At 42.0% G+C, this 11,363-nt stretch overlaps 1 protein-coding gene across 1 annotated transcript; it reads right to left on the bottom strand.

Moving 5' to 3' along the window:
- Nucleotides 1-3,164: 3,164 nt before the first annotated feature.
- Gjc3 (gap junction protein gamma 3) lies at nt 3,165-10,262 on the bottom strand. The gene is made up of 2 exons (XM_076840065.1): nt 10,246-10,262; nt 3,165-3,978 (listed from the first exon to the last, which is right to left on the bottom strand). Exon 2 carries the CDS (start codon nt 3,975-3,977, stop codon nt 3,165-3,167), a length of 813 nt encoding a protein of 270 aa, XP_076696180.1. The 5' UTR covers nt 3,978; nt 10,246-10,262.
- Nucleotides 10,263-11,363: the final 1,101 nt, after the last annotated feature.

The raw sequence follows: 11,363 nt of genomic DNA, 5'->3' as shown, positions 1-11,363 counted from the left end.
CTAACACAATGGAGATACACTTGGAAGGACACGGGAGCTAATATGAAGGATTCCTAATGAACAAAGCTTGAATAATTTGACCAAAAGATAAGTAATGTGATGCTGGATTACAACACAAAGATAAAATAAATCTCCATGAGCTTATTTTGGCATAAGTAATTAAACAAATGGAGAAGAAAGGAAGTCTTCTGCTCAGAAGCATCACAAATAATTTAAGTGGACACACATCTCACACACAAACACACTTTTGCCACCAGGCTTCGCTTGGCTCCGGCCCCTGCCCCCAATTTCATTCTCCTAACTGCTTTCTCAACCCCTTGGGCATGCGCTAGACTTTGTGACTTTTTTTTTTTTAATGTGGTGCTGAGAATCCAACCCAAGGCCTCACCTGCTCTCCCTGAGCTACAACCCCCGCCCAGTAACTGGTTTTTAAAGCACAAATAAATAATGGGAAAATGTGAATTTTTTAAATAAAAAAATAAAAACCTAGCTAACGCAACCTTAACCTCCGGCTGAAGATTAACAATGCCAGGGAAGAGCCTCACCCTCCAGAAGAGACAAGTGGGCTCTCCCAGCCGCCCAGGCTGCACATCCGTTCCTTCACCAGGATCCATCCACCAGCACTTCCGGTCTCCCCTACTAGGAACCACCAGGTCTCCAGAGTGCACCGAGTTTAGTTCCGACCCACCCGTCTAAAGACTGTCTAAGGGATGGGCTTGTCTGTCTTCCTCACGTCAAGATGCCCCTCTACCCTCTTTGGCACCTGGCAGAGAGCACCTTCCGGTGGAGGAGGATACCCATGACCTCAGAGGGCCAGTGCGAGGCAGTCTGGCTCTCACTGTGGATCTGAGGGGTTGAGATCCTAGAAGGTCCACGTGGGGCTCAGAAAGTGGAGGATAAGTAGGGATGGCCAAATTTCCTTCTAGGAAGTCCCAATCACTGTGCCAAGAACAATGGCTTCTGTCTGTGATGAAAAATGCTAAATTGCTGCCAACACTCTTAATGAGTCATATCACACATTAACATAGAAAAATCTCGCAGAAGTCCCTAAGTAAAATTGAAAATCTACCATGAAAGTTTCTTCTCAATTATGTTTTGTATGTCAAAAGCATCAAAGGGGTTCAGTGTTTCAGTTTGTTGTTTCGTTATTATTATTAATTACAGATATTTGAATCCCATCCATACCTGATGAGCAGAGGAGGGTCAACATCAAGACCCACAAAAAAAAAAAAGAGGAAAAGGACTGAATAATATGAGGTGAGGATATGAATGTGGTTTTTTTCCCCCTCAAGTGAAAATTTAACTTCTTCTCAATTGTAGAGGAAAGATTTGGAACTGTTGCCACCAGTGATTTAAAAGGAAGCCAAGGGATGAAAAAATAAAATTTGTTTATCGGCTCCACTTGATATCAGAAAAGGATTTGTAGAAGAATCAATCAACCTTGCAACAGCCCACAGGAAGAATAGGAAAAAGTATTGATGAGTTTCCCAATGATAAGAAATTAGCAATGTGGGTACTGGAAGAAGTCCTGATAGGAAAGTGTAATCATTTCTTAGAACTGCCAAAACAAAGCTTAGGGAAATCTTTAACGAAACTGTGATCCCAAGCAGTGCACCAAGTGAAGAACAAGAATTGAACAGAAATCAGAGCCATCTACTGTCTTTCCTATTCCTATACCCCTCCCTTCCCTTTGTTCACCTTTGTCTGATTACTGAACTTCTCTTCTTCCCCTCCCCATTCCTTTATTGTGACTTAACTTCCACATATCCACAAAAATATTCAACCTTTGGTTTTGGGGGATTGGCTTATTTCAGTTAACATGATAATCTCCAGATCCATCCATTTACTTGCAAATGTCAGAAAGTTGTTCTTCTTTAATGGCTGAGTAATATTCCATGATGTATTTATATACCAAAATTTCTTCATCTGTTATGAATTGTGCTGCTATTAACATTAATGTGGCTGTGTCACTTGTAGTATACTGATTTTAAGTCTTTTGCCGGCAAGAATGGGGTCCTAACTAGAAAAATATATATTCCATGCTTGTATAATTTTATGAAAGTGGATTCTACTAGCATGTATAATTAAGAAGAATCAATTTAAAAATGAAGAAAATAGAGGCTGGTTGTGGCTCAGTGGTAGAGCACTTGCCTAGCATGTGTGAGGCACTGGGTTCGATCCTCAGTACTAGATAAAAACAAATTTTAAAAATAAAGGTATTGTGTCCATCTACAACTAATATATATAATAGTATATACATATTTATATATACACTAAAGAAAATTAAAAATTATTTTTAAAAACTATACAGAATACACACACACACACACACACACACACACACACATGAAATCAAAGCCATCAACGGTCAGTGGTCAATGAGGGATAAACACCTGAATTCTCAGTAATATTCCCAAGGATGTGACTGTGTGTTGAATAATCTTGATATTAAAGGAGTTTGAGTTATGTATACACTTGGAAGGCCAAAGTTTCTAACTATGACATATGCTGCAGGGCTGGATGGCATTCACAGATGATAGGTCTTTGAAGCTAGGGAGGAGCACAGAATATGGAACAGAAAAAAATAAGTGGAGTAACTGACACAGGAAAGAGCAGCCACAGGAATGCCAATAATAGTCATCAATATTTATTGAGGATGGCAAGAGAAGTCTGTGGTTTAAGGAGGCTTTTTCTAGCTGATGTTTGAACCAAACCCAGGAAAATTGTGATGCTGACACTAGGTAATTGTGGGAAGAAGACAGAGTCAGGAATTCTTTAAGGTAATGTTTTCAATAGCATGGGCCAATGTGGTCCTTTGTTATCCTTCGAGAGCCTCTAACTTGTCATGAATGTGAATCCCCACTAACTGAATGCTTTAAAGAAGATCCAATCATAGGATTTCCTTCAGGCAATCCAGGTGTCTTTATAACTCTGTAGAGATCGAGCAGAAGCTGAGACATTTCCTAAGTAGGAAAATTGAAGGGACTGGTACTCGCATCCTGGTCCATGGTCGGAATTGTCCAAATGATGGGGATGGACACTGGGGAATGGACTTGGGGGCAGTGGTCATAATTCATCTGCCTGAAAACTGGTTATCTACTTGGAACATATGGAAGTTGTACTTCCCGGAAGGGTGAAGGATTTGCCCCAGGTAGACAGAGACATCAGGGACAGGAAGTGAGAGGGTCTTTAGGGTCCTTCTCACCTGCTTCTAGAAACTGCTCTTTTGTTTCCACCACTGGGAAGTTGTCAGTTGGTTCCTTGTGTCTTGTAGTGCTCTCTGAAGTTGAGGAGGAAGATTTCTGCTTCAGGATCATCCACCATCTCCCCAAACCCAGAAGCACCAGCTCCAAAAGAGTAACCAAGAGACAGAGGCCAGTGAACCCAAACATGGTCTTTAGGAAGATGGTCTTCTCAGAGGGGCGGGACAGATTACAGGTTACACTGCCAATGCAAGGCTCTTGGCGACATGAAATGGAGCTGGGAATGTTGAACCCATACAGAAGGTACTGCCCGCCCAGGGATGCCGCTTCAAGAACCAGCCGAGTACTCAGCTGTGCCACATAGACCCAGAGCAGCTTGAGGCTTCTAGCAGCAGAGACCCTTCTGCTGCTGTCCCCTTTGTGGGTCAGGATCTCTTCCTTCTTCATCACCTTTTCTGATTCTTCCCAGTGCTCAATCACATGATAAAGGGTGAAGCCCAGATAGAGGACACTGGGCACAGCCAACAAGATGACTTGGAAGGCCCAGAAGCGCAATGGAGAGAGTGGGTGGAAGGTATCGTAGCAGGCCACCTTGCAGCCTGGTTGCTGAGTGTGACACACAAATTCTCTCTGATCATCACCATAGATCCCAGGCCCACTGGCAGCCAGCAGCACAAGACGGACTCCCAGGAGAACAGGAAGCAGGAGGCGTCCCACAGGGGTAGAGTGCTGGCTCTCCTCAGCCAACAGCTGCCTCAGGAACCTGCCACACATCCTGTAATGGAACAGAGGAGGATGATCAGTGCAGGTGTTGCTCATTGCACTTTAGAGGGATCTTGTCACTCTTGACCTTGTCACTGCTAACCAGAGGATCTGAAAAGCCTTTCTGATCCTCTCCAAAGTCTGGTCAATCAAATATAGCATTAGTCAGCTTTGCATACCTATAACACAGCATATGAGGTAATTAACTCTATAAAGAGAAAAGGCTCATTTAGCTTACAGTTTTGGAGTTTCAAAGTGCAAACAGAATAGCACAGGTTTGTTGAAAGTCATCCACTGAATTCCTCACTTCATGTCTTGGGTGGAAATGGCAGAGACTATATGTTGGAGCAAAATGCTCAGATATGCAATCCAAGGAGAGGGTGGGAATGGGTGGGGTCCCACAACCCCTTTTATGAGCATCTCTTCAATGACCTAAAAAATTCCCATAGGCCCCACCTCTCAAAGCACCACCTAATACAGTCACACAGAGGGCCAGGCCTTTATATGCAGACTTTGGGGGGAATATTCATACAAACCATAGCAAATATCAAGATTCTGCACCTATTTAACTAATCGAATCATCCATGAAGGTAATGATACATGATATGTCCAGATCATTGTAATGTTTTGAGCAACTAATAAAAAAAAGATAATAATACAGTAAAGAATGTGTGTAGGGGGTTGGGTTGGGGCTCAGTGGTAGAACATTAGCCTAGCATGTGCGAGGCCCTGGGTTCAATCCCCAGCACCACATAAAAATAAATAAAATAAAGGTATGGCATCCAACTACAACTAAAAAAAATAAATATTAAAAAAGGAAAGTGTGTAGGGGTGTATGTGTGTGTGTGTGTGTGTGTGTGTCTCCCTTTCCCTCTCCCTCTCCATCTCCCTCTCCCTCTCCCTCTCCCTCTCCCTCTCCCTCTCTCCCTCTCCTGCTTCCCATTTCTATATTCCTGGAATGGAGAACTGGCAGTTTGAGAATATCTATGTCCTTCTTTTCCTCCTTTCCTCTCTCCCTTTCCCAAAGACTAATATTAAGAAACTAGGGTGTATCTCTCACCTTCGGGAACTTTTCTACTAGGTCTGGTGCCACTAACAACGTCATCTTAACCATACCAGTGCTGACACTGGGAGGGTATGTGCATTCTCAGGCCGTCTGCTTTTCTCTGGTGCTGTGCCACTGGGTGCTCACAGGTGTACTGGAATGATCTCTACTCCCATCATGGTAGCAAGACTACAGGGGGACAGTTTAGGGAGATAGATAGGGATGGGATGAAATAAACAGATTGAATTCCAAGGCTTGGTTTAGTCTGATGCTCTTTAGACCTTCCAAAATAGAAACAAGAGAATGATTTGAAGGTAACCCAGGAGAATCTGCTATAATTAAAGGCCACTGGGATTTGGGGCCAAAGCCAGAAATGAGAGCATAGAAGTTCAATTTTTTTTACTCTCCTTTGCCATTGGTCTTTGGGTATGTATCTCCCTTATGTTGATGGACAAGTTTCAGAAATGCATTAATTCCATGACCAAAACACCATCATGCTTCAAAGTCAAGTTTGCCATATTGATCTCTGCCCTAACCAGTAGCTTTTCTCAATGCCCAGAAGCTGTTTCCAACAATTTCCATTTAATCCAAATCCTTTCAAACCTGGTTCTTCTTGCTGCCAGAAGACAATGTGCTATGATCTGAATAGTGGTATCCTCCCAAATTTCGAATGATGGATCCCAGTACCAAATGTGGCAGCAATCAGAAATAGAACCTTTAGGTCATAAAGGCTTTGCTCTTATGGGATTAGTGCCTTTATAAAAGAAGCTTGAGAGAGCTTTTCTTTCCACCCTTCCATCATGGAGGACACAAAGAAGGTATCCTCTGTGAAGATCAGGCCCTCACCAGATGCTATATCTGCTAAGACCCTGACCTTCGACTTCCCAACCTCTAGAACTTGGAGAAGTACATTTCTGATGTTTATACATTATATTAAGCTGTTTTGATATAGCAGCCTGAACAAACTAAGACATCATACAAACCTTTTATTCCACAGAGGAAATAGAAACTCTCAAGTGAAATTACACAGTTACTACAGCTTACTACTAAGATAAAAGACATCTTAAACAGAGATGGCCCTACACTTGCCCAGTGTTATTCTCCCAAATCTATTTACTAGGTCTCTGCTTTCCTGATTCTTTAAAGATTTGATCCCCAAATTATCTTCCCTGTAATTCAGACCTCCCACCTCCTGTTCCCTCTCTGACTTTGAATATGCTTAGCTATCTCCCTTTAATTCTAATATCAATTACCTTGATTTCTAAGTTAACATGGCAGTAAATGAGACATATCTAATTTGTTTCATACCAGTTTCCAGATTATAATACCCAGTAATAATCACAACAACTTTAAATGAGCATGAGTATTATAAACTATATATAAGGACAAAGCACATGCCAAAGCTTAGGCAGAAGGGATGGACTGAGATGCTCCCAAGGGATCATTCCAAGGGTCTTAGATTGACCAGATAAATATGTCTACCAGATGGGACAGAAATGTGTTTTCAGCCACAGGGAGTCAGAGTTTGAATCTCTGCCTTCCTTTAGGCTCTATACTTCTACCTCCATCATAGACTATTAAACTTATGATGGCTATATTAGAAGAATATTGGGTTATTGAGATTTTTCTCTTAAAATGGGTAAGATTTCTAGAAGGCTTCATTTTTAATCTCTAAGAAGATATAAAGTTGGTCTCATAATTAAAGATGTAATATTAAAAATATTTCTTTCCAAAACTCCTCAAAAAAATGAGAATAGAGTCAGGTGCAGTGGCACACACCTGAAATCCCAGCATCTCGGGAGGCAGAGGCAGGAGGATTGCAAGTTTGAGGCCAGCCTCAGCAACTTAGGCCCTAAGCAACTTAGCAATACCCTGTCTCAAAATAAAAAATAAGAAGGGCTGGAAATGTAGCTCAGTGGTAAAATGTTCCTGGATGCAAACCCAGGTTAAGAGAGAGAGAGAGAGAGAGAGAGAGAGAATAAATGGATTTTTTAAATGCATATACTCATGAGAAATAAATAACTGAGAAAAATTAATCAAAAAATACTGCAAATAGAATAGGACAAGAATCATAGCGCAATTAAAACTTGAAGGCAATATATGATATTTGCAGGAAAATCAAACTGGGACACTGGAAAACAGGCTTGGGAAACTCTTTTAGAATTGAGTAGAAGAAAATGAATAATGAATGTAACAAAAAGTAAGTAAATATAGGAACAAAATCTTTTTTTAATTCTGAAAATCAAGATAATAATAAAATCACTACAAGTCTAACCTAAAACTCTAAAATGCTCCAAAATCCAAAACATTTCGAGCACCATCATAATGTCACAAGAAGAAAATTTCATACCTGACTTGATCGAACACATGCATCACAGACAAAAGGCAAATGCTCTAAAAATATTATATAAAATTATCTTCAGGGCTGTGTGAATATGTATAAAACAAATGAATTTTGTGTTTAGAGTTGATTCTCAGGCTCATGATACCTCACTATGTCTATGCAAATATTCTAAAATGTTTATTTTAATCCAGAAATCAAAACACTTCTGATCCCATGCATTTCAGATAAGGGATACTCAACTTGCAGCTGACTTACTGCAAGAGAAGCACTTAGTGAAGTGCCTGAAAAAAGTCATTCCTCCATAAATGTTTGACTGTTTTGTTTGAGTTGAACTTGAGCTCCACAGAAGACCAAAAGGAAGATCTAGTTTCAAAGCTGGTGCTAGGTCACTCAACCTTGGCACTAGTTGGAACCCAATAATTCTATTTGCCTCTCTGCACAGTGGAAGATGTTTAGCAGCGTGTCTGGTGTCCACCCACTAAACACCAGCAGCATACTCTTTCCAACCAAAAAGGTCCCCAGACACCACTAAATGTCCTGGGTGGCAAATTCATGCCCCTGGTTAAGAAGCGCTGTTACAGGGTAGCACTGCCCTATCATTTCTCCACTCTTGGCCTCTGTGAACAACTCTGTAAAATAGTATGTCTGTAGACATTTCAAAGACCTTCTCAAAGAGCTTTTCTGGCCTTCCATTTGGGGGACCAGGATACTCAGTCCACCTCCAGGTTGGACACAAATCTCCCCCCAATCAGCCCCTTTTGTGAGAATGCCCCCATCCCACCTCATAAGCTACAGGGTCCCTGGAGTTGAGGAGACAGCTCCAGACATCTGAGATTATCTGCCCTGGCTCTCTTGGAGAGTTATCAGACTGAATAGTAACTCAGAAAATTCTGAAATTTTGGTCTCAGTCTCATCTTATTTCAAAATGCAGGCCCAATAAATCAGGGATACCAGACCTGATTATAAGATGAATATCATTTTGGTGTCAACATACCTTATGTACAAACAGAGATATGATAAATTGTGGTATATATGTGTATTAAGAATTGTAATGCAACTGGAGTTGTGGGTTAGTGGTAGAGCACTTGCCTAACGTATGTGAGGCACTGGGTTCGATTCTCAGCACGTATGTAAATGAATAAATCAATAAACATCTAAGGAATGAATCTTTTAAAAAAAGAATTGTAATGAAAAAAGAAAAAAAACAGAGTACATGTATAATGGCATAATTTGGCGTGAACATACTTTATATACAGAGTTACAAAAAATTGTGCTGTAAATGGGTAATAATGAGTGTAATGCATTCCACTATTGTCATGTATGTAAAAAATAATGTTTAAAAGAAAGATGAATATTATGATGAAGAAACAATGCTTGGGTAAAAAGTTAATTTTCCCCCCTCCCCTCTGTCAACCTGTCTTTAGGGAACCTAGTCAACCCTGGGTCCCTCTCTATTGGATTGTAAATAACTGTCTCCAGGAGTCTGAGGATTCCCTCTTGAAATATAAACACTCCTGCTTTCCACAGGCCAGAAATTCAACAGGTGCCTGTGAAAAGAGTCCTCTCTTCTTATATTTTGTAACTTTCTGAATTCTGTAGGAATGTAGCTACGTTACTTAATTGCTAGTATAAAGTGTAGGTTTCTATGCCAATTAACTGCTGTTTAAACTAGAACCTCCAGAGGCTTAGTTCTTGGAAATATAGCTCTTGGGGAGATGAAGTCAAGTCATCTTGAGTTACTGCTGCCCATGGTAAAGGCCACTTGGTGATAACACAGGCATGTGTTTTACTGTCTTTCTTCTACACCTTTGAACTACTTATTATAAATTCCCTGTGCCTGGTCTTCTTCGGTCACACAGACCAAGAATTCAAACCCACTAAGTTGTAATGGTTAAGAAATGATGTCAAATTTCCTATAAAAGCTCCATGTAACTGCAGCTCAGGGCCCAGAACTTTGAAAGCACTCATCTAGATCCTCTGCATAAATAAACCCAAGTTCTGCAGCCCTCCCGTGTTTGCTTGGTCTCTTGCTGAGCATGATTTCCAAAACACCAGCACCCATTTAATTGCACTCCCAGCAGACCTGAAATGTAATAAGGGGAAGGACTAACAGGGTCCAAGGTCAGGAATTCAAGCACTTCCCACAGTCTGTATCTCTGATTTCCTTCCCCATGACCTCTCTCTTTCTTGTACCCACCCTAGGACCATGCGAGACAACCAAATATAGAGGAATCGTTTGCAAATAAGTTTGGGAATTGGCAGAATCTGAGCCCTGTCCAGATTTTAGTGAAGCATCACCTGTGAGTTCAAGAGTTGGGAAAGAAAAGAAAGCCCAGACTTTGAGCAGATTTTCAAATAGCTAAAACAAATTCTTCAAATTCCATCATGATTTTGGAAATAATTTTTCTAAGCATCTTGTGTCCTTCCTTCCTTCCTTCCTTCCTTTCTTCCTTCCTTCCTTCCTTTCTTTCTTTCTTTCTTTTTTCTTTTGGTTGGGGGGGGATTCCACTGGTGGCAGAACCATCCCAGGGAGTTTAGGAGTAAGGGAGGGAATGTCCACCAACAAGGGAAGAACCTGTCAATGCTCACCCAGGCTCATTGCTCCCATCTCACAGCTTTCCTGAAAAACACACCAGATGCCTCGAGTCATCTATTCTATTCATATTCTAGTATGGCCATGAAGCATCAACACCAGCATCAGCAAGAATGCATCATTTCCTGGCACATATCCAACTTCTAGATCATATCTGGATCAATAATATCCCCGGGTGATTTGTGTGGTCAGAGCTGGAGAAACGTGTCTAGAGACCAGCAGCCTCCTGCCACCACTACTACCAGCAGGCCCTGTGCCAGCCTGGCAGCTCTTCACCCATGCACTCACCTGCACTCACCTGGCAGCTCTGAGCAGAAGCACCAATCTTTGGGGAAAGAAGCAGAGAGAAGAATCCTCAGGCTGAAACCCTGCAGGGTCCCGGCTCTTCCCTTGGCCCTGCCTCCTGGCACCACCCACTTCTCCCCCCTCCCCTTGTCATTCCTGGCATCTTCAATGCAAAGTGAAAGAATTGCAGCTGGAGGAGCAGGCACAGCCCAGCTGTTAAGGCATGAGCTCCCGAGAATGACTGAGAATGACTGTCTGTTGTTGAAGGCGAGGGGTGTGCTCTCTAAGAGAACAGAGACAGGGATTCTCAGACTCTGAAAGGGAAGCCTCCGGCATATTTCTGTGGTGGGGCTTGCAGACAGCAACAGAGATCATTTCCAAGGGTTTGAATATCTACTAAACCCTTGCTCTCCTGCCCCAAGTATTGAAGCACAAGTTCACCCACAGAAGAGTATGTGTGAGTGCATGTGTGTGTGTGTTTGTGTGTGTGGGGGCGGGGGGGGGGGTGCTGCATTTCTTCCTCCTAGAATTTATGGTGACTTCCAGATGTCCTCTCCTCTTGAGAGAAATAACACAGACTCCCTTCTCAGTATGATAGGCATCTGTTCCATGTTCCCTCCAGCAACCTAGAAAACCCAGCCCTTCTTCACCATGTCCAAGGAGAATTGTGACATGGCCATTCCTGCCTCCATTGCTAGCCAGAATTCCCTCCATGGGAAGGGGCAAAGCTGGGCAAGCGGATGGCCAGTTAGGAAAGTAACTCTGGAGGCTGCAGAACGGGGAGTGAGGGACTGGTTCTAGGCTGCTTCTTTGTTGCTGGAAACAGACCTATCACAAGGAACAGGCAGCACTCAGAGAGAAGAAGAACTCCAAACTTTATTTTATGTCAGCAGGCCCAGAGGAAAACAAATTCCAAATTCCGGACTATGATCCAGTTTCTCACAACATTTATAGGTTATTTGGCCTCATCTTGGACCCATCCTATCATTGAGAGTGGATTTTTCTTTTTAAAAAAATCCTAATCTACATGACTGAAGGCCTTGGTGGAGGGGAGGGAGTCTCTAAAATAAAGTATTTTTATAGAAACAAATAGGCGCCTGTTCAATCTCTAGCCTTGAAAGCCTCACACAG

Source organism: Callospermophilus lateralis, chromosome 19 (genome assembly GCF_048772815.1).
Source record: "Callospermophilus lateralis isolate mCalLat2 chromosome 19, mCalLat2.hap1, whole genome shotgun sequence".
Classification (NCBI taxonomy): domain Eukaryota; kingdom Metazoa; phylum Chordata; class Mammalia; order Rodentia; family Sciuridae; genus Callospermophilus; species Callospermophilus lateralis.
Note: the sequence above shows the minus strand (reverse complement) of the source record. Positions and strands in the feature narration are given on the sequence as shown.